At 44.5% G+C, this 26781-nt stretch overlaps 3 protein-coding genes across 8 annotated transcripts; all 3 read right to left on the reverse strand.

Annotated features, from left to right (window-relative positions):
• Positions 406 to 5069, reverse strand: LOC8063182 (U-box domain-containing protein 15). Of its 2 annotated transcripts, XM_021451310.1 has the most exons (3): positions 4918 to 5069; positions 4615 to 4764; positions 406 to 2449 (listed from the first exon to the last, which is right to left on the reverse strand). In XM_021451310.1, the coding sequence occupies exon 3, from the start codon at positions 2415 to 2417 to the stop codon at positions 744 to 746; it is 1674 nt and encodes a 557-aa protein (XP_021306985.1). In that variant the 5' UTR covers positions 2418 to 2449; positions 4615 to 4764; positions 4918 to 5069; the 3' UTR covers positions 406 to 743. The 2 variants fall into 2 exon arrangements, with proteins under 2 accessions (XP_021306985.1, XP_002467629.2); XM_002467584.2 differs by lacking the exon at positions 4918 to 5069 and having other exon boundaries at positions 4615 to 4906.
• Positions 10881 to 13769, reverse strand: LOC8063183 (protein COFACTOR ASSEMBLY OF COMPLEX C SUBUNIT B CCB2, chloroplastic). 5 transcript variants are annotated; one of them, XM_021455345.1, is made up of 7 exons: positions 13550 to 13769; positions 13310 to 13419; positions 13142 to 13213; positions 12888 to 13031; positions 12448 to 12601; positions 11874 to 12083; positions 10881 to 11657 (listed from the first exon to the last, which is right to left on the reverse strand). In XM_021455345.1, the coding sequence occupies exons 4-6, from the start codon at positions 12972 to 12974 to the stop codon at positions 11890 to 11892; spliced, it is 435 nt and encodes a 144-aa protein (XP_021311020.1). In that variant the 5' UTR covers positions 12975 to 13031; positions 13142 to 13213; positions 13310 to 13419; positions 13550 to 13769; the 3' UTR covers positions 10881 to 11657; positions 11874 to 11889. The 5 variants fall into 5 exon arrangements, with proteins under 5 accessions (XP_021311020.1, XP_021310684.1, XP_002467630.1 ...); XM_021455009.1 differs by having other exon boundaries at positions 10881 to 11653; positions 11883 to 12083; positions 13519 to 13769; XM_002467585.2 differs by having other exon boundaries at positions 11883 to 12083; positions 13519 to 13769.
• LOC8063184 (F-box protein PP2-A13) lies at positions 19667 to 22250 on the reverse strand. The gene is made up of 3 exons (XM_002467586.2): positions 21573 to 22250; positions 20952 to 21070; positions 19667 to 20412 (listed from the first exon to the last, which is right to left on the reverse strand). Exons 1-3 carry the CDS (start codon positions 21921 to 21923, stop codon positions 19977 to 19979), a joined length of 906 nt encoding a protein of 301 aa, XP_002467631.1. The 5' UTR covers positions 21924 to 22250; the 3' UTR covers positions 19667 to 19976.

The raw sequence follows: 26781 nt of genomic DNA on the forward strand, positions 1-26781 counted from the left end.
CGAAGCGGACCGATTACCAGATATTGAAGTGACGGATAACCACGCACGCGTGGGCGGCGTGGCCTGCAGCCCGACGACACGACCACCACGGCTGGACGTCGATCGGTCGATGGCAATATGGAAGGCTACTGCGTAATCATTGCCGTCGCACGCGTGCGGAAACCCATCTCCGATTTGTCCGCATCATGCTCCAATAACCTGGTCGCTCCTGCACGGCTTGCACTTCACCAGAAGCTGTTGTTGGCAGTGATGACACAATCAGCACTTCACCAGATTCTAAGACTCGAAGGAGATGCTGGGTTTCTTTAATCCACAAAGCAAAGGTTCGACTAAAGCGAGATTTGGAATCATAGCCATCTGAGCCAAGGAGGAGACTGAATAGTTTCAATGCTGACAAACAATTTCTGAAAGATTGGAACAATCACAAACCAAACTGTGCAAATCATCTTTCCCTGAAGAGATTTTATTAGCATTACGACGGGACCGCTGGGAATTCATTAAGCCAATGGTTAGGGAGCTAACGAACGAACGAACGAACTGCCTGACACACACATTAGCCATCGAAATTACAACGCCATATGTTCACTTCACATGAACACAACTCTGTCCACCGCTCTGCGGCACTTCACTTCACTTCATAGAGGCCATGAAACACGACGGGATCTTTGTACAGGTTACCGCAAAAAGAACGATCGCTTCACTGCAATGCTGCATCAGCTGGAGCCTTGAGACCATCATCCTAGCTACTTCCTGCTGAACAGGCTGCGCAGCCTGCCGCGGTCCAGCTTCTCGAGCAGCTTCTTCGCGCCGGCCACGTCCTTCTCCGAGAGCTTCTTCAGGTACCCGATGGCGCCGTGGGAGATCATCAGCTTCCTGCACCGCTTGCTCGCCGACAGCGCCAGCAGACAGGAGATGGCGTACTTCTTGGCCGTGTTCTGGGGGCTCGGCTCCAGCAGCTGCACCAGGTTCGGCACGCTCTTCTCGTCCTTCTTGATGTCCCTCGCGTTCGCGGGGCAACCCATCAGGCTCGCCACCGCCTGCGCCGCGGCCTCGCGCGCGCCGTTCGACTTGGCCTCCAGCAGCCGCACCAGGAGCGGGATGCACCCGTGCTCGCCCACCAGCCGCTTCATCTCCATGCTGCTGGAGATCTTGCAGATGGTCGCCGCGGCGGCCTGCTGAGCGCCCACGGAGCCGTCACGGAGCACGTGGACGAGGCGCGGGAGCACGCAGAGCGACACCAAGCTGTCTGGTGACACGGCGGTGACGAGGTTCCGGAGCGCGGCCACGGGCGATTCCTGAGGAAGTGGTCCGTCGAGGTAGGCGAGCAGGCTCCGGAGGCCGCCCTCGGACACGACGGCACGCCGCAGGCTGTCGTTGCTTGACGTAAGGTTCTGCAGGCACTCCGCGGCGTACTCCTTGGAGCCGAGAACGACGCCCGAGTCGAGGAGGCTGATCATGACTCGCACGACGCCTTCCTCGGCCAGCGCCTGCCGGACCTCCGGCACTGCAGAGATGTTCTTCAGCGCTCCTGCCGCGGCGGACTGTGTGATCGAGTCCCCGGTCTGGCACATGTCGATGAGGGCGCGGATGCCGCTGTGGCCGACGATTGCGCGGGCAATGTCGGGCGACATGGACAGCCGCTGGAGCGTGATGACAGCCTTCTCCCGCCCAACAAGGCTGCCGGACTCAGCCAGCCGGATGAGCGGCGGCAGCGCGCCTTCTGACATGAGTAACCCCTCGCAGCTGCCAGACTCGGCGAGCAGGCACAAAACAGTGGCCGCCTTCTCCCTAACCTTGGTTGCCGTCGCCGTGAGCAGCTGCACCAGCGCGGCCACGTTGCCACGGCCGAGCGCCGACAGCACGCTCTTCTCGTCCTCGCGCAGAGCATCAAGCAGGCCATCCACAGCCCGGTGCTTTGCCTCTGCGTGTCCAATCTGCAGCCTGGCAAGCAGCTCCCGCACATCCGTCTGTGCGCGCTCAGCCGACGCTGTCTCAGCCGGGGCGGCCGGAACGGTCGCGTCAGACAGAACGCCAGTCTTGACAAGAAGAGAGCAATCCCTGAGGTTGAGGTCCAGCTTCCCGGCCAGCGCGTCGAGGTCGCTCTGCATCTGCAGCTTCCCTGCCTTCGGAGGCTCGTGGCAGCGCGCACCGAGCTCGGCGGCCTCCGCTAGCGTTGCAGCCACCGACTGCAGCAGCTCCCGGCAGAGCGAGTTCTTGGAGAAGCAGGGGTGGCTGGACAGGTCCGACAGGCACGGTGGCACCCTCTCCAGCCTCGCTGCGATGGCCTTCCACCGCCCACCGAAGCCAGTGGCCGCGCGGGCAGCGGCCAGGGCGGGTGGCACCAGCCCCCGCGCCCGTTCAAGCAGCTCCTCTGCCGTCGCGTCCCCGGCCGCGGCCGGGCAGCTCCCCAAGCTCATTTCTTGGCAGGTACAACACCGCAGCTCGTGACCTGCAGTTACTCACACCAGAGAGCCAGATTAGTAGTGCTCACTACTCGGAACCAGAACTCCTCCCCGGCACCGAAGAAGAAAAGACAAATCTTGAAAAAAAAAAAGAGCACGAATAGAAGAAGCTGGAAGGAGACAGGGAAAGAAAGCGTCGGCTATTTTAAGTGAATCAAAATTCATCTAGGAGACTAGGAAAGCTCCAGAAAACCATAAGCCCCACGGAGCTACACTCTCCCCCCTATGATCTTTTCTTGCTTTGGCTGGACGATTGGTACGTCGAATTGAGAGGCGTAAATACGGTGACCACAGACACGAAATTATGAGCTGGTACGAAGGAGCTATCAAAATTTCCCAAGCTTTTCACACTGGTTTCCTAACGGAGAGTCTGGTAATTTCAAAACTCGACTGGACAAAGAACGGTGGCTGGGTATCGGTAGGTGACTAGTGAATGCGAACACACAAAAGAAGGCATGCTACATGTCCACCCAAATCCAAATTCAAATAAGTGTGACCAATGCATTGATGTCCTTTTGAGCGTGAGAGATGTTTTGTTTTCTTTAATCTTCATTTGATTTGCACTACAGCATTCGTTGGAGCTAATAACTTTGATCATCAGACGGTGGTGGTATGGTGGGTTCCACTTCCACCTGAGAAGAGTGTGTAATTAAAAGCCAAAGGCGTGGCTTAAGACTGACCCCACTTTGGAAGAGTAAGATTAGCATGCTGATGTTTTTATTCACATTACTTTCCTGTAGTATGATACTACTATAATCCAATCCAAAGATCTCTCACTTTCTTCACATAAAAGAATCATGGCGAAATAATTGCGTGGGGAACGTATCGTAAAAGAACCGAGTCCTCTGAAAAGATGACCGCAAAATCCCTCGGATGCTTCCCATTAAGACTGACCTACCACGCATGCATGTAAAGTAGGATCGAAAGAAATGCTTTCGCTGGAGGTCTAGAAATGACAGTGGCAATGGGCTTAATGTTAATGACACACAAACAACACGCACAAAAGCTAGCGAAGCACACACAAATAAGCCTAGCAGTACGGAAAACGTGCGGGCCCACCTGTCACTGGCTGTGGCACAACCACCGAACCACGCGTGCGAGCTGTGCGACCTGTGCCACACGTACCCTTTTTCGTAGTACTAGCAACCAACAACTTTTCTCGCACGAATTAAAAGGCCGTGTTGTGTGGGCTCGTGGAGTCGTGGCGACTGGTGTGGTGGGTGTGGCCATGCATGCGATACGGCACACGAGATCGGGCCCGCGGCGGGGCTCGGAGGAATCCAACGCAAGGCCAGCGAGCAAGCCCGGAGCACACAGCGTTCTCGGGACGCTCCCGGTCCCGAAGGCGCGTTTCACTCGAGTCCAGTGCGGGTGCGGCGGACCCGGTTTCCTACGGCCGGCTATGGCTGTGAGTTCCTAATGTTTCAGGGGCAGTTGGGTCATTTGACAGCTAGCGCCGTGCGGACGCCGGCGTCGGCAGCGTCGGCGCGACGGCGCCGGCGGAGACGAGGGTTCCTAGCCTTTGTTTAGTTTTAATTTTTTTTATTTTATTTTTATTTGATAAATATTGTTTAATTATAAACTAAATAGACTTAAAAGATTAGTCTCGTAAATTATAAATAAATTATGTAATTAATTTTTATTTACATATATATTTAATACTCGATGCATGCATTTAAAGTTTTAATGTGACAGAAAATTAAAAAAATTTGCAAAATTTTTTGGAATATTATGGCGTGTTGCAAAAGGCTCCAAGCGAGACTTTTATTGTTATATTATTTCGAGATAGCCTCAGAGTAACAATAATAACGTTTGCTTAAAAAAAAAACTTTACAGTGTCTACACTCTGTACTCGTAGTCGTAGGAACAAAGCTCTCGACTCGATTGGTCTCTCCCAACTTCCCCCAAGCAAACGAAGACTCGGCGTGATTTGTAGAAAATTCGAGACACTTATTCTCGCAGAGAGCATGGCTTGAATGGTGGAGAAAGCACGGCTGAATGGCGAATGCGGCAGCCAGGAGCGTAACAGGAAGAGCGGACGCTTGGCTTCGAAGCTCATCCTCCGACCACACGGAGAAAATCGCGATCGAGAACGACGAGCGAGAGAAAAAAAAAGAGATCAGAAAACAGAGGCATGTCCTGCGGTTATTACCTCTCTCACGGGTGCCGCTTTCGCTCCCGCCGGTCGCGTCGCCGCCCGCCGCGCCTCCTCGTCCGCCGCCACTCCCCGTCGTCCTCCACCCCCTCCTCCTCCAGGCGCCGATCCCCGCCGCGGCGCAGAGCGCAAACAGAGCTAGAGCGGCTGCAATCAGGACGCCAATCATGAATCAAACGACAACCATCCTGGGAACGCGCGTGGGCTTTGTTTGCTCCCACTCGATCACTGCGTGATTGGAAGGAGGAGGAGGGAGGGGGAGAGGATTGGGGGGAATCATTTCATGATGAACGCACTCACCGCGAGCAGTCCACCGCCGCCTCTTGTAGCCGCCCCCCGACAAAGCTCCTCCTCCTCCTCCTCTGGTGCCGCGCGTCGTGTAGTAGTTTCCCAGCGAGCGAGTCGTTGGGGGATTTATTTCCGGTGGACTGGCGGACTTGGACAGACAGCACACGGCCGGCCGCTGGCCGCTGCTTCGAAACGAGAGGTTTTGAATTCGGGGGCGAGCGCGAGCCGTCGGATCGGGGGCGTGGGGCCCGGTGGACGGGCGCTGGGATCGGCGGGTTCCGTGGCTGCGGGGATCCGACCGTTTGAGGATGCTGCTGCTGCGGCGGGCGGACTGCGGGGCGGGGCGGGGCACGCACGACGCCACGACCGCACGGGACGGATTTTGAAATGGGCAGGGGATGCGCTGCCTGCCGCGTGTAGTTTGCGTCGCTGGCTCGCTCCGACTTTTTACGGCTTTTCGCTGACATTCGCTGCAGCGAGCAGAGTGACTGCGTGTACCATCTTCGACCTCCAAATCAAATCGAATCTTGCGACACATATATTAAATATATATGAAAATAAAAACTAATTGTACAGTTCATCTGTAAATCGCGAGACGAATCTTTTAAGTCTAGTTACTCTATGATCGGACAATGTTTGTCAAATAAAAACGAAATTTCTACAGTGTCATTTTTCAACAATTTTTTGCCAACTGAACAAAGTCTCATTTTCTCTCACTTTAAGCTGTGGAAGGGTCTAAAGGCCATCAAAATAAGGTCTTGTTTAGATGCACCTCAAAATCCAAAACTTTACAAGATTCCCCATCACATCGAATTTTGCGGCACATGCATGGAGTATTAAATATAAATAAAAATAAAAACTAATTACATAGTTTGTTTGTAAATCGCGAGACGAATCTTTTAAGCCTAGTTACTCCATGATTGGACAATGTTTGTCAAATAAAAACGAAAATGCTACAGTGTCAAAATCCAAAAAGTTTTTGGATCTAAACAAGCCCTAAGCTCATTTTAAGAAGACAATTACCAACATTTTCTTACTACGGTATACCAAAATAGATGGGCATGTCTTTCTATAGCAGGGAGAGAAGTTCGTGTGGTCCATACAAATGAGATTGGATTCGTCTCTCCTTGTTCTTGTTAATTGAGACCATGTGTAAACTTACATAAAAGCAACATTTGAAAATGGTGGCGAAATTATGATAGGTTCAATTTTCAAAATTCGCGAATTTTTCGATGACGTGCTACTAGGTTTTATATAAGTGTGCACTCTTTGCATGGGTGGAAATGGCTCTCTACTTCCGATGGATATGATTTACTAGGAAAACAAATTGGGTTTGAATTTACTAGGTTCCTATGAGCACCTCTGAAAAGACATGTCGGCACATCTCGAGATTGACAAAGTCACCACAGACGTCTCGCTATCGACGGAAACGTCGTTTACCACTGAAAACATAACACCGTTAAATCATGTAATAAATCTAGAAAAAATATGAGCACCCGTGCTAAGTCGAGAACTTAAACCCGAGTAGGCAGGTTCCACCATAAGAAACCTAACCAAGTGAGCTAGGCTCAGTTTGTATCTCTAAGAATTTTCAGCCAATTTCACTTAAAATTTGATGTGTGGACCCGGGCGGCTCAGTTTGTATCTCTAAGAATTTTCAGTCAATTTCACTTAAAATTTGACGTGTGGACCCGGGCTTTTAATTTTAGGGTTCAAATTTCAACATGGGGTCCATGTATATACCTAATCATACCAATTTGCACAAACTATGTTGCAATTGTGCTAAATTATCTCCAACAATTTTTAGTTAACTTCGCTATAATTTTAAGGTGTAATCTGTAATCTACACAAAGCAGTAGGAAATCAAATTAAGCAATGTTGTAAATAGCAGGCTACAACATTTAACGATATCTTCCTCTAAAGTTGTTAAAAACTACAGCGGGCTAGGTTATTTAACTTAGTGCTTTCTGTAGAAAATCTGAAAAGTCTTAACTAATTATGCACAAAAACAATTAAATAACAAAAATTATGAATACAAATACTCAAATACAGGAGTGCATGTCTCGACACCAACTATTAAGTATTCACTAAATCAATCAACAATAATATTCACTCAATGCTCAATATTCAATGGTTTAACAACTATTTATGGATTACTAAGTAAGGAACATGATGAATCAGCATAGACTATACTCCTCTAGAATAAGGAATGAATATTTGCCTTAGTCACGATTAGTAGTGCTAAAATATATTTTATGGCTAAGTCAAATAATAGTACTTAGCGGAGCCAACGTGCAATTGACGAAAATAGTGGAACAATTGGAATATTGTAGTAGTAGTAGACCCTTAAAAAGTTTATAGTGGAGCTATAGGGGGCTATTAAAACAATTATATTGAGTCATCTCTAATAGATTTTAGTTAATTTTGCTAAAATTTTAAGGTGTGAGCATGGGCTTTTGAATTCTGGGTCTAGCTTTTGACATAAGACTAACATGTAGTTATAATAGTTTTATTATTATTAGATTCACATTGAATGAATTTTATTTACATTAATTGGATTAGATTCGATATAAATAATTTTGAATTGGGATATAATTAGCTTGGATCTTTTTTCTTGGATTTATTTAGATTTTTTTCTATGGATTTATTTAGATTTGTCTGTATGGATTTGGAGTTTTTAATCGGCTAGGGTAGGTTAGATAAGAGAGTTAATTTGTTACCAGATGAATTAGGTTCAAACACATTAACATGCAAAAGAAACACGGGATTATGGAGATGAAAAACGTTTGAACAGTCTCGGATCATTTGTGCCATGCTTGTAAATTAACTCCCGTCAGAGATCTCCTAAATGCTACATTTAACGGTATCATAGATAGTGCTGACCTAACAGAAGCACTTTTCTTTCTCATAATATTATAGAGTGCCAGATAGATTGTTTTGAGAGTATGTTATGTTATCCACTTATCTTCCCAAAAACGAACTTGATATCCGTCACCAAGATCAAACCTACCCAAAAACAAGAACTCATCCTTGAATCACCGAGCATGCATTGAACCTGAGTCAGCATTTTATCAATTAAATATTTATTTTTAAGAAATTGTTGCCAAACCTCATCCTCATTTATTAGTTTGAAAAGCCACTTGGTGAGTAGGCATCTATTATGCACATCTAGATTTAGGACACCCAATCCACCCTTTTGGTGTGCAAACTACCTCCCATTTTATCAATTTATATTTCTTCTTGTGCTGATCACTTTGCCAAAAAAACTAAGATCTAAAATAATCTAACTTTTAAAACTTATTTAGGTATCTCAAAGAAAAACAACATAAACATAGAAAGACTACTAGTTAATTAGAACCAGTCTTCCTCCCACAGAAAGCAACTTGCTTCTTTAACCACTCAATTTCTTTTGAAATCTTTCTTTCACGTGTTTCCAATCCTTATTTATTAATTTTCAGTGATGCATAGAGATTCCTAGATATCTAAAAGGGAATGATCCGACCTTACACCCAAAAATTTAAGTGTACTCCCAAAGGCATTAGGTTTTCAATTGTATTAAGGCGTTCCCTTTGCTAAATTTTAGGTAGCTAAAATTATTTTAGCTACTCTTGGATGACTAATAGAACTAAACTATTTTAGCTTTTTTTTAGTCAATGTGTTTGGAACGTTAGCTACTAAAGTGACTAAAGTTTAGCTAGCTAAAATTTAGCAAGAGGAACCAAACAAACAGAGCCTAAACAACTTTCATTCAATTTCGCTAAAAAACTTAGCGAGTGAACACATTCCTAGTTGTGATGTGAGCCCCCACATGCTGACCTCACTATGCTAATTGGCACATATTAGTAGCTTTGCGTCACATTGAATCATATCAAATGAACTTCGATAAATTCTGCTAAATTTTTAAGATGTGAATATGAAATTTTAGTTCTAGGATCTGACTTTTGATTATGACTTATATATGCTATGCAAACTTAGACAGTACATACCTCTTATGTAAGTCGATGGGTTATTATTGTAATAACCCGTGGTTCTAATAATATGTAGGTTGGTTTGTGTTGGGTTTAAATAATAAGATAGGGTGGGGTAGGTTAGATATAAGAGAGTTTATTTGTTATACCAGTTGAATTAGGTTTCAAACACATTAACAAGCAAAAACAAAAACACGGGATTACGGAGGTGAAAAACGTTGGAACAGTCCCGGATCATTTGTCGATTAGAAGTTTGGAACAGCCTGGCCCCCAGCAGTGAATGTGACCCTCCCGGCTGTCCCTTTGCTTGCAGCTGAACCAACCTTCCTCAGTCCTCGGTGTGCCAGCAGCCACTCGGAGAACCGAGTACCACAGGGTACGAAATACAGGCTGCATCAACCACAACGACATCAGCTGGGAGATTTGATGAGCATACAAGAACGTACCTACATGCATCTGTCGATTTGATGAGTCACATGGTACCCACAAGGGCTCGTACGCACCTTAGGCTTTGTTTAGTTCGTTATCTAGAAAATTTTCACTCATCCTGCTCAAATCTTTTTACAGATACATGAAGCACTATAAATGTAGATAAAAAAAAACTAATTGTACAGTTTGGTTGTAAATTACGAGACGAATCTTTTAAGTTTAATTAGTTCATGATTAGACTTAAGTGTTATAGTAACCAATATGTGCTAACGACAGATTAATTAGGCTTAATAAATTTATCTTGTAGTTTCAGGCGAGCTATGTAATTTATTTTTTAATTAATTTACATTTAATACTTTAAATGTATATCAGTGTATCTGATGTGACATCTAAAAAAAATTTCGCGAACTACATAAGGCCTTGGGCCCAGGCAAATTATTTCAAATTATTTTGTGCATGAACAAAAGGGGATTCTTTGTTCACGATCCCGTTAGAACGTGCAATGCTACAGTGACAAGAGAACTAATAACGAGCAATTACTGAATTAGACTACAGCAATACATGATATAGATGGAAGTTCGTATTACTAGTTTACTCTAAAAGATTACTAATTTATAACTAGTATGCCTTTACATCAAGATACTTTACAAAACTCAACGTGTTATTATTGTCCGCAAAGTTATACTCCAGGGAGAAAAAAAAATCTGGTACTGAATTGACAGAGCTGTTCTAAGAAAAAAAAATGCCTTAACTGTCCTTAGGGGAAAAAATGCTATCAGAGCATCATGCCGCTACAGAAATGTTGATATAGAGTACAACCATCGCTTGACAAGAGAACCCTTTTCAGTGTGTAAAACTGTAAATCCTTGGTCCTCGTTCATCCCAGGACCAGAATCAGCTGCCGTTACCGTTTCTATGATTTGTCCTTGCAGATTTCCAGGACAAGTGCCAAAAGAATTCTTGCCAGTACCCACCATCAGCAATAATTGGTACCCAAACCCAATTACCCAACAAAGCAGTGCAAGGAGACACGCACCAACTACATGCTTTACATATACTGCAGCATGTCATCAAAAGGTGGCATCAAGAATTCGAAGATTTGGTCAGGTATTTAAAAGCAAGATATGGGAGCAACTAATGCAGTAAAAAAGTTATATTTTGGGTTCTATCTGAATACTACCACCTCATGCCCTCACTTATTAATCTCCTACTGATTTTTAAGAGAATGTTTGAGTGACAATTTTTCTGTGACATAATATAATATAAGGTGACCGTAAATTTGTTATTCCAATGTTCTTAGCTTCAACTAGAAAAGAATTTTGCACTAATATTACCCATGAAGCATTATAATTTGCATTCAATATTTCTATCTAATCAAAAGGGCTGACAGCAACATAGGAGAAGTTTGTCCAATATATGTCAAAATTATAGCAATAGAAAGTTGCAAACTAACTTATTCGCTTGAAGATCTTATGCTGAAAGAGCAGAGAAGGTAAAAGATAGGATAGCAGCCTCAGCAATCTTGGCATAATAAGGAGACGAGACCTCAGTTCTGAAACACAAAACTGACTAAAACAATAACTCATGGTAAAGACCTGGAAACAACTAGCACATAAATATGTTTCCAAAATGTTGAAAGGTTGGGTCCACATCTTCACATTAATACATGATGCAGCGAAATCTGAAGATACAAATTACCTACAACCTGAAGAAATGATTTCCAACAGTGGCTCAACAGAATTAACAAGCATTCCCATCTTCTGTTAAGTTTGTGTATATTAGCAACTGAGACTAATTCCGACGAGAAAAATCAGTACTGAAAAGGTCCCTATCTGCACTCAAACCTCTAGGTACATAGTATATGAAAGATTGTAGTTGATCTGCAGTGTTTGAAACCCCTGATCTGTGACAACACTTTGGACTCGAGAAGCTTTAACTGCTAATATCAATGCAGCCAGGTGGACAGCTACCTTAATGGAGTGTGTGTAAACTATGATAGCATTGCTATTTTGCACAAGTCAATAAATCCCTGGAGCAGCCTTTCTGCTTCAATGGTGAATCCAATAAGATATACCAAAGCATAAGGCTATGAAACAAACCAAACACATCAGCACTTAGTCTCTTGTCCACTGAACAAAATATTGCGGGACTATTTTGCTTCAACTAGTACCAAACCCAATGAAACAATAGCTTAGTACCGATCTCCCTCCAACTGCGAAATTCTCTTAGATCACATCTGCTTAGTCCATGTTACCAAGACTCCAAATCCTGCTTGGACCAGTCAGTCTACTTCACAGTTTACAGTCTCCAATCTTTCCCAATCCATTTTCCACTACTGCATGACTGTCAGCCTTTCTGTCAAAAAATTAGAAGTGGTTTAACAGTATCCTATGAACCTAATATAAAATCGAAATTAAACACAACAACATTTGTGTCAGCAATTCTTCTGTACTCTAGAACAGGAATGATGGTTAAATTGGTTTGTCTAGAAAAACAATAATATCTTCTTATGTGAAATGGAAAGTTTAGATTGATGAAAACAAGAGATCTCATTTAAAGATGTAGGAATACCTTTGGTACCTCTGAATTAAACACGTTGAAATTTGTTTGCAACTGTTCTTATCCAGGCCCTATCTTTCTCGCTATATGCATAATTCGCATTGGAGGCCAACAGGATGACTCCTTCAGTTTTTGTTTCATTATTAGCTGGATCAAGACTCAGAATTGGTTGAGCTAACACAGAAAGAATCCCATCTGGCAGAATCTTCACAAGCTGAGAATCTGGTCAGAGCAGCATGGTTGACAGAATAAGAGAATATTTCTAGAGACATCAAACAAGGGAAACAAAGTGTTCTGAAACTTCAATAACCATCTAATCGTACATTAGTAATGCAACTGTTAGTCCTAATATGCATCTTGAATTTTGTAGTTTTAAATTTGGCATAGTGAAAGACATCGACATATATGATATGGACATGCCTCCACGTAAGAGGCGCAAAAGCAGTACTCAAAAGTAAGGTACAATCTGTACGTGACCAACAATCAAAAGAAGGGGCAAAACTAACAATTAGTGTGTGGACCGGTAAATCAACACTTTGTTTCAACAACATTGAAATATTCTGCTAGGCAAGAGCGGTACACTTACCCGAGGAATTAGGGAAGTACAAAGCATCCTTCAAATCAACAAGTCCTAGTTGTTGCATCTGACTTTTGAACCATTCAATCATCGCATATTTTGAAGTATTTGCAGGTGGATTCCAGTATCCTCGTATGCAGAAGAGATCCCCAATTGCTATGACCTAGGGGGAAATAAAGACACAATGAGGCATGGCATCTGATTATATGACCAGTTCAAAAATTGCAATTGTTTCTAACAAGATCCACACAAGAAATGGACAATGTACTAGACAAATTGACATTGTCAAACCATCCACAATTGCAAACCTGAGAAGATTTTGTTATCGTTGCAACTACTACTTAGCCATATACAAAAAAAAGGAAAAGTGGAAGTGCTTGGCATATTAGAGCTGAATTCCATCGAGTTCAATTTCAAATCATATGGCTGATAAGAATCCGAATTCAGACCACAGAAGTGGTGTTTGTGTTCCGCAGCAGGACGTACGACGCCCACGCCATGTCCTCCTTCTGCACGGCAGACAGGTTCTCGGACATGACGAACACCTGGCTGCTCCCCTCGGGCAACGGCACTCGGCTGGCAGCATCAGCGCCCTGCAGCAACAACCAAAAAACACCAATGCGCACAACTCTCAGTCCCCACCATCCCAGCGCAACGCAAACGCACCATTCCATCAAGACTAACAGAAAGGTCCCCTTCCCACCTCAAGGAACCTCCCGAGGAACGGCAGCGTCGCCGAGAACGCGGCCAGGCACAGCCCCAGAGCCTCGGACCTCTGCGAGTTCGCAGGCACAACCAGTTAGGCAGGGACGGTTACGGGTGAAGAATGGGGGGACGGCGGGAGGTGAGGGGTGGGTTGCCGAGGACCGACGAGCTGCGCGGGCGTGGGGGACGGGGAGATGAGGTGGTTGAGGACCACGAGCGCGCCGAAACCGAGGCCTATCCACCGCGGGAGGTACGACTCGTCCAGCCCCGGAATCCCTGCGCCATAAGAATAAGGAAGCGTGGTTACCGGGAGCAGCTAGACGCCGCCGGCGTGCGTGCGTGCGTACGAGGCGGAGGGGGGAAGTGGGCTGGTACCGAGGGTGAAGCGGAGGACGGAGAGGTTGACCTGCTGCTGCTGCTGCGAAGGGTCGGAGTTGGAGGCGCGGACGAGGGAGGAGGAGGAGAGGGTGCGGCGACGGGGCTTGGCCGCTGGCGCTGCCGAGCACTGGCGGAGCCGAGCGGTGGCCGTGGGGAGAAGGTGGGAGGAGCGGTGGAGCGGCGGTGCGCGGGCGTGGAGAGGCATGGCGTGGCCGCTGGCCGTGGCGAACTGGATTGGTGGTGGACTGGTGGTGCCTCGCGCGACTCGACTTTGACAATTGGACTGCCAAACAAAAAGCTGCGCGGATGTTTTCTTTGTCTTGTGGGCTTTTGAGGCCCAGTAAGTCTCCTATGGCCTAGAGTTGGTTCAGTGTATAACGTGGGCTTCGCCTCTTCGGCCTCTTCGTCACACAGGCTCGCGCCTCTCCCATTTTATTTTAGCAACAATTCTACTTTTCCTCCCCCAACTTTCATCAAACTTCACCTTTTTTCTCTCAACTTTAAAACCGGGTAAACCAACTCTATCAACTTTTTAAACCATGAACTTTACCTCTCTAGAGTGGTTTTCAATGTGGTTTTACTATAGTGAATTATGGTTTTGCTACCATGACGGTGGTTTTGTCTTTTTCTTTTTTAATTATTTCAACTAAATCTTTGAAAAATCATAGTAAATTAAAAAAATATAAAATATAAACTCCAATTTTGTTGAACTCCACGTAAGTAGATCTATACAATGAATATATAATATGATATGCTTTAGTACAATGTTTTTCCTATAAAAGTTTTGTCTTTGTCTTTTTTTATTTATTTCGATTAAATATTTGAAAAATCATAGTAAATTATAGAAAAGTCATAAAATAGAAAATCTAGTTTTTTGACTCCCCATGAGCATATCTACACAGTAAATATATAATATGGTATGCTTTAGTATAAATTTTTTGTTGTAGCTTTAGATCTATGTTTTTCTGTAATTAAAAAAACTCGACCGGTGAGGAGAAGATCCCCCCCTCACAGTATTAAACGCCAGATCCTATGGCCGTTAGACACTTATAGCGCTCCCACAACGATCTTATAGGCTGGACCAGACTCTTAAGAAGAAGACCTCAGTCCCCGACCGAGAAACCCCCCTGAAAGCCCTAGTTTGGTTTTGAATAATTAATGAAACCCTAGTACTAACCTCTATACTAAGTGTGTGTAGACTTAATGAGATTGGTACATGCCAAGTGATGGAGCAAGTGATGATCATGGTGATGATGGTGATGACCACAAGATGATCAAGTGCTCAACTTGGAAAAGAAGAAAGAGAAAAACAAAACCCTATGGAGATCAAGGCAAAGGTATTGCTTAGGGTTTTGGTTTTGGTGATCAAGACACCATAGAGGGTGTGATCACATTTAGGATAGATAGCCGTACTATAAAGAGGGAAATTCTTTGGCTAAGCGGTTATCGAGTGCCACTAGGTGTCATTGTTCATGCATGCATTTAGAACCTAGTGAGCTAATCTAACTCCTTCGAAGAAAATGTTTGAGAAAATGCTAACACACGTGCACTTGTTGGTACACACGTTGTGGTGTTGGCACACTTTGAGAAGGAGGTGGAGTTTGAAGAGTAGAGAGAGGATGGGTTCCTCTCTCCCTCCCGCCGAGCTTGCGAGGCGGGATTCGGCGCTTTTCGAGAAAATGAGGTGCATATTTTCTATTGCGCCGGTAGAAAATTTGGAGAAGTCGCGGGAGTGTTTCTCGCTGAGGAACACTCACCGGACGCTGGCTCAGAGGCACCGGACGCTGTGTCTGAGCGTCCAGTGTGCAGGCTGCCTGACTCAGCTAGGGTTAGGCACCAGACGCCAGGCACCGGACGCAAGCTGGAGCGTCCAGTGGTCTGAGTCCGGTGTCCGCGCGTTTTGCAAACCTCTCTGGGTGTGAGTCCGGCGAGCACCGGACGCTCAGGGTGCGTCCGGTGGCTTGCGTGCGGTGACCCTGCGAGTTTGCGGAGCTCTCTGCGCTCGGGTCCGGTGTGCACCGGACGCGTCCGGTGCTAACTTGCTCAGCGTCCGGTGCTCTGCAGGTTACCGTTAGACTCTGACACGCGGCTGACGTTGGAGCACCGGACGCTGGTGTTGAGCGTCCGGTGCCCCTTTAAGAGCGTCCGGTGACCCCGTATTTCGCCCAGTGAAAGGGCCAACAGCTCTATTTGTTTGAGGGGCTATAAATAGTTGTTAGCCGGCTTTGGGCTTATACTCTTAGCATTCTAACATACTTGACATCCTTGTGAGCCTAAGCAAACACCTCCCACTCATCTCCTTCATAGATTAAACATCTTTGTGAGATTGGGAGTGATTCCAAGTGCATTTGCTTGAATGATTGTATCTAGTGGCACTTGGGGATCGTTCTAGTTGCGGTTTTCTTGTTACTCTTGGTGGTTGCCGCCACCTAGACGGCTTGGAGCAGCGGAGGAGGATTGGCACGAGTTGGTGATTGTTCGTGGCCATCTCCCGGTGATTGTGAGGGGTCTTGTACCTTCCCCGGCGGAGAGCCGAAAGTTAACTCTAGTAGATTGCTCGTGTCATTGAGTTACCTCACTTGTGGGTAGGTTCTTGTGGTGTCCTAGTGAGGACGAGGTTCGTGCTACACCTCTTAGCCACCGAACCACCAAGAGTTGGTCGACACAACGGGGACGTAGCGTGCCGGCAAGCACGTGAACCTCGGAAGAAAAATCTTGTGTCTCTAGTGTGTTTGTTGATTGGATTTCTCCCGGTGATTGGACTTCATAATATTGTGATTGGTTCATCCCCTCTACGCGGTGGTATAAAGTTCAAACACTCTCTCTTACTTTCTTGCAAACTAGAGTAGCTTACTTCTTGTATAGAAACTTTAGGTAGCTCTCTAGTGTAAGTAGAGACTTATTTATTGTGTGCATAGTGATCATAGCAACTAGAATTGTTGGGTAGGTGGCTTGCAAACACCCCTTTAGAGCTAGAGCAAAAAGCTTCGCTTTGTTAATTACTAACCTCTTGCTCTAGTGTTTTCTGTAGAATTTTTAAACAGGCTATTCACCCCTCCCCCCTCTAGCAATATTAGGACCTTTCACCCGCGAACCCTACCCCAGCAGCAAGGGGGGATTTTTTTACCCAGTCAACACAGTGAGTGATGCGGCACCGAACCGCGCGCGCACACACACACACACACCAGCCGGTTACTAAATTCGTCCCACCCAGGGATCGATCTTGGGACCTAGGGTGCCGTAGGAGCGTGCTTGACCACTTGGTCTAGCACTCGTTGGCTGCTTTTTTGTAATTCTTGAGAAAAATCATAGCTGCAGCTTCTATAATTATTTTGTCAGACTAAAGCATACCCATATTATATGTTCATTGTGTATATACTCATGTGGAGTCCAATAAAATTAAATTTTCTATTTTATGATTTTTCTATGATTTATTATAATTTTTCAAAGATTTGGCCAAATAAATTAAAAAAGAAAAAAATCAAAACCTTTTATAGCAAAACTTTTGTACTAAAGCATACTATATTATATGTTTACTCTATAGATCTACTTATGTGGAGTCCAAAAAATTTAGATTTTCTATTTTATAATTTTTCTATGGATTACTATGATTTTTCAAAAATTCAACCAAAATAATTAAAAAGGAAAAATATAAAACCACCGTCACTGTAAACCACTATTCACTATTGTAAAACCGTCTTCAAAACCGCTACAGAAAGATAAGATATACGGTTTGAAAAGTTGAAGATGTGGTTTACCCGATTTTAGAGTCGAGAGAGGAAAAGGCGAATTTCTGTTAAAGTTGAGGGAGGAGAACTAGATTTTTTTTCGTTTTATTTATTTTTGTTTCGTGCCGCCGTGATGCCAACGGCCCATGCTGAGTCCCGGCGCGCGAACGGCATCCGGCAAGCCAGCAGTCAAAAGGCCACAAGATCACGCTCGGAAACACCAGTACGCCACTGGTAAAAAGGTTGGTCCTCTTTAGCCAGCAAAAGGGAAGCAGGACCGAAGTTTCTCGGAACCATAGCGCTGGTGTACTAAAGCGGTCTGGCGTCCCGAGTCAATAGTGCCGTCGCGTCTGTGTGTGAGACGAATTACACGAAAGATTTCATTCACATGAGAATATGAGTTGTAGGCAAGCACTGAGGCAGCCGATTCCACTCCGAACTCCGCATGATCTTTGTACCTAGACAAGTGAGAGAGCACACATCCTCCCCCACCACACCACCAGTCCACCACTGCACCACGTTAACGTTGTTAGGTCCTGTTTAGATTGGACATGAAAATTTTTTGGGTGTCACATCAGATGCGTCGAAAGGATGTCGTGAGGGGTTTTTAGTAATAAAAAAATAAATTACATAGCTCATCAGAAAACTATAAGATAAATCTATTAAGCATAATTAATATATCATTAACACATGCGAGTTACTGTAGCACTTAAGGCTAATCATGGAGTAACTAGGTTTAAAAGATTCGTCTCACGTTTTCAATCAAACTGTGTAATTAGTTTATTTTTTATGTATATTTAATGTTTCATGCATGTGTCTAAAGATTCGATGGGATGGACGAAAAAAATTTGGGTGGGGAACTTACTCAAGTACGGCAGCAGACAGCGCAGAAGCGCATGGGCGACTGCAGATAACCGCGAGGCGTGTAGGCGACCACGGTTTTTCCTTTGCTGGTGATGGTGAATTCGTGATCACTGACGGCGAGAGCACTCAACACTGTGAACAAAGAGGGCCGCCGTGGTCGAACAACTAAAACCTTGGCGCGCCGTTGGCGTGTCGAGTGGCGACAGGGGGAAAAAGGTCGTTTTCCCCTCAGATGCCGGGAGAAACATGGGAGGCACCGACCGGACACTATCATCAAGGTCGGCCACAAGAACAGCAACGGGCGAGCCAATACTTGCGCGCACCGAAAGCTGACGATGCGCCAACCAAGAACTGCACTGCTGCACCCACCGTAGGATAGGACACAGGATTCCTTCGGTTCCCTCCAGCACTGGCACGCACGGACGCACGCCGGTGTGGACTGAGCTCAAACGCAGCCTCTGTTGATCTGGGAACATCATGCCAAGACGTGCGTGCAACGGATGCAGTGACATCGCACACAGATCGGTCTTCAGAAAAAAAAGAGACCCCTCCGAAGAAAATTTGCTAGCTGCTTGGCAACAGGATGCGTGCGCGAGGTGTGATGTGGATTTGCTTGTGCGAGCAGACGATTGACTGCAAACGAAACGAAGGCCCCAACTGCCAGTATTATATTTTCAGGAAGAACAACGACAGCATTTCTTTATAGTAGGAGCAGGTCGCCTGATCGTAGCGATGACAGCGACGACGACGACAGCAGCAGCGTGTGCTCGCTGAATAGTCTATGTCTGCTCTACTTTTAAGCCAAAACCGTGCTGGAGTGAGCAATAATAAAAGAATGTCACGCAAATTCGGTGGCGGTTTTCAGATGGAAACAGCAGCGAACATGAGCAGTTGCCCACAGATTCAGTACTTCATCGGTGTGCAACGTATAGTTGGTGCGCGTTGATTCTGTGATTCATCAGTCATATCTTATCTTTGATCGGCGTGTTATGTTACCACTTGAAAAATCTTGTCTGCCCGAGTGCCCGGCTGCCCTCGATCTCGATATGTATGACCGAAAAACGAACGAAACCGATCCTGTCAACGCCACACGCCAGTTTCTCCGAGCCTGCCAGGAATGACTGGAGCAAGAAAAATGGAACAGTCTGGTTAAACTTCGCTTTCTGTGATTGTGGAACTTCCTAAGATTTTCCGGCAACGGGGTGAGCTTTCGTCAGTCAGGTTAAACTCCGCTTTCTGTACTTTTGGACCTACCTAGGACTTTTCTGGCAACGGATGGGCAAAGCAAGTCCCATTGGACTTCATCATTAATGAAGGAGTGGTATCATAAGAATACATCACATTAAACAATGAATTGATAGCACATAACTATGAATTGAGACATCAGAAACTGGGAACCACATCTCTTCGAACTCATTTCGGTCTCAATTCAGTATGTCAGTGAAAAAACGCTCACAAGAATTAAAAGAATAGAAAAGAAATACCACACGTTACTCTATGTCTCAATTCAGCTCAAGAGTGGAACAGCACATCACAAAAACTAGAAGAACAGGAAAAGAAAGGATCAGAAACTTAGTAGATAGCAAATTAGAAACTGGGAACGACATCTTCAAACTCATTTCAGTACAGTTTCATGGTTATCTCGAAGTCCCAATTCAGCTCAAGGGGGGCGAAAACGACCTTGGGAAAGGACTAACAGAGCACTCTAGTGGTCACCTGACCACACAAAAACTCGAGTTCTACAACCATATACACTTCACCTCTGTTGCGAACTAGAGCCCAAAGCAAAAATAAGATCAGGCTGCAAGCTGCATTTGGTCTAACATCCTACTGTGAGTAGTACCTCCACAACAATCTACAGTCTCATTTCTGAGACCTGACCACCCTCTCCTGCTGAAACCCCTTCCCTTTCGGATAGATGAGCACCGAGTCGATGCACAGCCCGCCTTTTGTGTGTGTGCAGTCGATCTGCGCCATGGAGAACTTCAGCTTCATCGGCTGGTCAGGCTTTGAGGCCACAAAATCGCCAGCGTGGTACAAGACCCAGCTCCCGGGCTCCTCCAGGTAGCACTGAGACAGTGCCTGCTGACCGTCGGAGGTTGATAGCTGGAAGCGGACAGGCTTCTTGTCCCAACCATGGACATGCTCTGAGGTGCAATGTCGGCGGCCAAATCGTTTGTAGAACTTCCCAAGATGAACCCTAAAGTACAAGCTATATGTTCCAACAGGGAAGCAGAAATCGACTTCACCAACCACCTCAAACCACCAGATTTGCTGAAGGTAGGCTACAGACTGGAATCTGCATGATATAATCAACAACTATTGGTCAGATATTTGACTTTCATTTCAACAACAATATGATATCACCTATACTTATGATGAATTCCCTAAAAAAAATTATTACTTATGATGAACTACAATTTTGAATTCAACTACTTTGAACATTCTAGATGAATATAGCAAAACAGATGCAGGCCTCTTGGGCAACAAGGTAAGAAGATCCTAACATTTGACAACATGTATGCTTCCAAATCTATTATGTTTCAGAGTAAATAAGCTTATGCAGATCTTAAAATAAATACCTACAATTATATGAGTGAGACCATGTATGCATCCATATCAATCATTATCAGGAGAAAGTAACACTACTTTGAAAGCTGAATATAAATGAATGACATGCTCAGCAAAGAATAAAGGAACAGGTCAATCACACCATGAGTAAATATCTTCAGCCCATTCCATCGCAATTAATGCCACCAAATCATCTTTGTTTTCAGAAAACTATCATAAACTGAACAAACAAATATTAGTAAATGTGATCTCAAAGCCATAATTCACCTTGATTCTGAAGTTGGCATGTGTTGCCAGTATCTTCTGTCATCAATCCCAGTTATCACCAGTGCTTTGGACGACAGTGCCATACAGATCATGCCTTTGCTCTTGTCCAACCAGAATTCCTACAATTTGCAAACATATACACTTTTAGCTATATTGTTCATGTTCTACCGCCAAAAAATATATCCTTATACACTACTAATAGTCATAAAATGTAGCAATCTTCATATAAAGGCCAACAGTTTAAATAATTGAAGCCAAAGATGGGGAAACCTATTTTCTGAACAACAATTTACCTGCCACTAATTTGAGTCTGCCCCGAAACAAAGAACGCGATTTTCCAAAAGGTAAAGAAGTGACTTATTTCAATTGAAGATACTACTACATGTGGTAAGTATTGAGCCTCTTCTTCCTTAATCTCCAATTGAGCTCAGACAAATGTTTCAGGGGTCACAACTAGGAAGGACTTGGTCATGAGCACAGAAAAGATGACCAACTCAAGCAAAACGGCTTCGAATCCTCCAATAAACTACAACACCGCCGCTCATATAATTTCCAAATCCCTCCCGTACCAAAAATCACAGAAAGCCACGCAAAAAAAAAAAGGGAAGCAAAATATCTCACCTTCTGGCCGTCACCGAAAGGCACAGGCCTGGCGAGCCTGGCATAGATCTCTTTCTTGCCGGCCCGCCGCCGCCGCCGCCTCCCCTCGTCGCCGCTCCCCCCGACGAACTCCATCAGGTAGCTGTAGTTCTCAGGCAGCTTGGCCTCCCAGACGAAGTCCGCCCCCGCGGCGCCGCGGAACGCGTGGTTGAGCCCCGCGAGACTGCAGATCTCCGGCGGGTCGAGCCGGAGCAGCACCTGGGCGGCGCAGAGCTCCGGCAGGTCGCCCAGGCCCACAGCAGCAGGCCTGGCGGCAGCCGCCGCCGCGGCTCCGTCGTCCATCCCGAGCAGGACCGAGACCCACGCCCCCATGCCCTCGCGCCGCCTCCTCCAGTCGCAACGATTTTTTCTGACCCGGCTTCCGCAGATGAGACCCGATCGACGGACGAATCTCCAAAGGCCCCGTCCGTCCCCGGATCAAGAAGCTTCTCCGCCGCTACCTTCTTCTGGCTCCTCCTCGGCCCGCAAGCCCCCCGATCCCCAATCGCGGCTACAGCGGGCGGATGGAACTCCACGGAATCAATGCAAATTCCCCCGCGAAATCGCTGAACGTGTGCGTGTGCGGTGGTCGGCCGTCGGCGAGAGAAAACCGCTAGCTTCGGCCCCGGGGGAAGAGGGGGGCAATTTAAAGAGGAAGGTGGGACGCCAAAATAGACAGAGGGGGGGTCGTTGATTGCAATGGATATTGCATTATCTTACCCAAACGCTATTAGTACTCCTAATAATCGCAGGTAAGCCCTTTCTCAGGGACCTCTCTGTAACTACGTGTATCGAGACGGACCAGTGCGGTGTGCGGAGGGTTTATTTTGCAAAAAGTTAGGATTATAGTAGTACTAATCTGGGATTTTTGTCATTAATGTTAACAGATTGGATTAACCATTAGTACTCTGGCCGCGGCCGTCGGGAACAGCCGTATCCGTGAACGCGGTGCATGCACCGGGCGGCTGTCTGGCGCCTAGGAGGCCACGCGTCAGCGATCGGGTCCATGCGCCCGCCGCAACTTGTAGGGTAGGCGCAGCAGGGGCTGCTGGTAGGAGGCGCAGGAGTCGTATGGACTGGATACTTCTACAGATGTCCCCCGCGGCGGCGTACATTGAGGCAGCTCATGACAGGCTGGAATGTCGAAGCATTTCACTGGTCTGAAAAATCGGGGGTTTAGATCTTGTTTAAATCTAAAAAGTTTTTGCTGTAATAATTTTATTTTTATTTGATAAATATTGTTCAATCATAGAGTAACTATGTTTAAAAAAATTTATCTCGTAATTTATATGCAAACTGGACAATTAATTTTTATTTTTATCTATAGCTATACAAAAATCGATTCCAAACCTTCTCGATTCTTTTTTTTCCTAAAATTAACATGAGACAATGAGAGATATGTCCCATGCTTGGTCATACAATGTATCCACGTTGTTTTCGTGTTAAGAGATCGCCAATGTACCGAATTACCGTCGTTCTCAGGCTTCGATAAGTAGGAGTAAAAAACAGATCGATCGATCCAGCTCCAGCCAGTTATTCAATGGTTTGTTTTATAATAAATCAACTAATAGTATATTTTGCAATAGCTTATTAGGCCAGTCTCAGTGGCCCGTTTCAATGCATTGTTTTCCAAAACAAATCCGCTGACAGGACATCAATGAAACGAATAATGAAACAATCTCTACAATGCATGAGTTTCACATTGACGTTTCCTAGGCTGGGCAAAGCATTTAATTACTGCAAAATGATTGAATCATATGCAAGATGATGAAACGATTTAGCCCTTAGTGGGGATTTCATCTCGTTTCACCGCGTGGGAAACAACGCCCGCGGAGTTTTACCATGGTGAAACTACTTTCTTCTCTCTCCTCTTCGTTTCATACAAAAAGTGCAGTTTTGCTGACATGACACTCTAATAAATATGCATGACATCCTGGTGAAACCCCCACTGAGACTGACCTTAGTTAAATAAACAAGGTACATATCTTCAACAATTCACACAAGTTTTATGGCAACCTTCACGACGCCGTGGCTGCTGAGTCGTGCCGAGCAGGACAAGACAGGTACGGCTATTCAAGCTCGCCTGACGTGGCATCGCCGCGCCGGCCGGTGGTGGGCACACGTCGCGCGCACTGACGATCACGAGCAGATTTTTAAAAAAGGTATAAAACTGAATTGAAAATTATCACGAACAGTTTTTAGCAACAAAAAAAAGAAAAAACGTGCTGGCTGGTTCGCCGTGCATTTTTACCTCCTCGCGGCACGAACAGGACCGGAGGCGTGACAGCCGACAGGTCAGCCCCCGTTGATCTCGAAGGGCCGATCGGTCCGATGCATTGCATGCCAGGGTCACTTTCGGCCCTGCGTTCCGTTTCATTATAATTTTATGAATACATATATGACGTAATACCATATTAATAAAAGGAGAGATAATAAAAATTTTATTAAGACAAAACTCTTCTACATAATTTTTAAAACATGAATGTCTTAGAAACTAGCTCATGAAACTTCCACTAAAGATGACCATAGTAATCTCGTTTCGTGAGAAATTAATTCAAAAAAATAAATTTAAGTAAATAAATAAAAAACGCTAACGTTTTATGAAACATAATGTGTATTGTTAGCTTAGGTCTTGTTTAGTTCCCACTTAAAAACTTTTGTCTCATCACATTAAATGTTTAGACACGTGGAGTATTAAATATATATAGATTAAAAAATAACTAATTATATACTTTGTATGTATTTTGTGAGACGAATATTTTAAGACTAATTAGTCTATAATTGAACACTAATTGTTATAATTATAAATATGTTACACTACCCAAAAACTTTCTTTTCGCAAACTAGGCCTTAACTATAGAGTATGTTTTATTTAAAAATGACTTTAGGAATGGCGGATCGGACGTAAGTGATTACTCAGTTTTGTTTGTCGCAAAATACGGAGTAAATCAAATCTCCAGCTAGGAATGGAGTCGTTTTCCTTGCCTGACGTGTACCCTTAAGGTGCATGATTTGGATATGGTTTGGAAGAGAGATGGCCACGACGGCAAAGTACGTGGAAGGAATTGTTAGGGTTAGGGACGGAAGTCGTGCCGCGCTTCAACTCTACCAGCTATTATTGCGCTCAGTCTCATCTGATCATCCTTCTTGACAAATTAAATTACTCCTTGTGTTAGAGTAGACTAGAATAAAACTTAGTTTAATTTTATAATAATTTTCTACGATACATGTGGATTGAGATTAATACATGCATATCCAAACAAGGTCTTATGGTTTTCTCAGACACGAGACTAGTTATGTTTAGTAGTATATTTCGTTAAGATAAAAAAACAATAATGCAAGCAATTTTAACTAACACAGTTAGATAAACAGCCTCTGACAGCATTTAGATGATCAATAGAGGTGCTCGGTTGCACTAGCTGCAACTGTGGTTGCTGCTGCCGTAGTGTTTCGCCACGCCAGCCAGTGCAGTCAGAACCATTGACACTTCTAAAGATTATTGTGCTAGCTCTTTGCTGTCACAAAAGTTATAGGTGACGTTTTATTGTTTAGGAGTGTTTTATTATCTCGGACTCTTTGCTATACTAGTATAATACCCGTGCTAACGCTACGATTTTGAGATGCTTCTAAAAACAAAAAATATAGATCGAAAATATTTTTTTTTCAGTAGTAGAAGAAGCACAGTGGAATGCACAACTGTACCTCCGATCCATGCATACACAGCGATGAGGAAAGCAAAATACGAATGAAGGAAAGACCTGGTTCTTCATGCGGCGTTTAGAGATCCCTGTTGGCGTCGAACATGGTTCCGGCGAAGGAGATCGACGGTGATGACAAAGCCGACGTGATGCAGTCAATGCCTTGAAATCCCAAGCGCGGTGATCGCTGAAAGACGGAGGTGGATCACGCGACCTAGCTGCGGCACCAGCCCGACGACGGTCCTCCACAGCCGGGCGTCAGTTGTGGTAGATGAAGGAGGCGGAAATTGTGGTGTATTCAAAAATTGAATCGTGCTTGACTCGTTGACAAAGGTAGATTTCCTAAGGAGCGAGTAATTGACGCAGATTTTTTTTGCTCGTGTGCGATCGGTAAGAATCAATCCCACGACATTAGGTTGCGGCTTTTTTTAGTATTTATGGAGGTTTTCTTTTATTTGTGTGATCGGAAGAATCGATCCCGCGACGCGGCTGACGGAGATTTGATTTAACGCGAGGCTGAGGGTGTGTAAGGTCGTGATCATACTTCTAATCTGGGCCGTTAAATCTATAGAACATGTGTTGTGAGTCATTGATCTTACAGGTGGAATTTGACTAGAAAAGATTTTAATTATAGTATAGATTATTCAGAGGAGGCTGAACTCATGAAGTTGGTTCTTATAACTTCACCGGCTTTTTTATTTTAGGTAGAGAGAAATTAAAAGGCAACTTGCTACAATATACAAGATTTAAAGAATTTATTCAATCTATTTTTGGGAGGAGAAAAACTATCAAACCGGAGGTGTTTGTTAGAGATCCCAATTCTTTTGGATATAAGTGATAGAACAATTTTTATGGCTGAAAGTGGTTCGTTTGTACAGCATATATCTATAACTCTTATAAAGTTAAACCCCACTAGATGAATTCACTTTTCATGCAAGGTGTCCACGTCATTCCCCACTAAGTGACACACTAAATATTCTATTTCTTCATGCAAGGTGTCCACATCATTCCCCACTAAGTCCATGTCATCCCATATTAATTACAAAAAATAACCATGTCATCTATATCATATGAAATACTTTAAATCTTTAATCTATTAACATACAAGTCATGTACATACACTATTTGTTTCATCACCAATTAATTCCTCTATAATGTAACCAAATATTAGTTTTTATTCTATTAGCTTAGCAATTTTTTACTAGATCTAATACAATAAAATACATATAAGTCAAATTCATATGTATATATATATAATAGATTGAATACCATATAGTAATGCTATGTATATAATGATTTATTTTTTAAAAAATATCACAGCAACGCGCGGGGAATTCACTTAGTATCCATAGGTGAATCTGTAAGAGAAGTGAATTAGAAGAAGCTGTTGTCCCGGCACTTGTTCTGGGTAACTTGTTATCCATCGTTCCACCTTTGGTTCAAGTAAATATAATGAGTATACCACACATCTTTATAAAACTTGAAGCACCAAT

Source organism: Sorghum bicolor, chromosome 1 (assembly GCF_000003195.3).
Source record: "Sorghum bicolor cultivar BTx623 chromosome 1, Sorghum_bicolor_NCBIv3, whole genome shotgun sequence".
NCBI lineage: Eukaryota > Viridiplantae > Streptophyta > Magnoliopsida > Poales > Poaceae > Sorghum > Sorghum bicolor.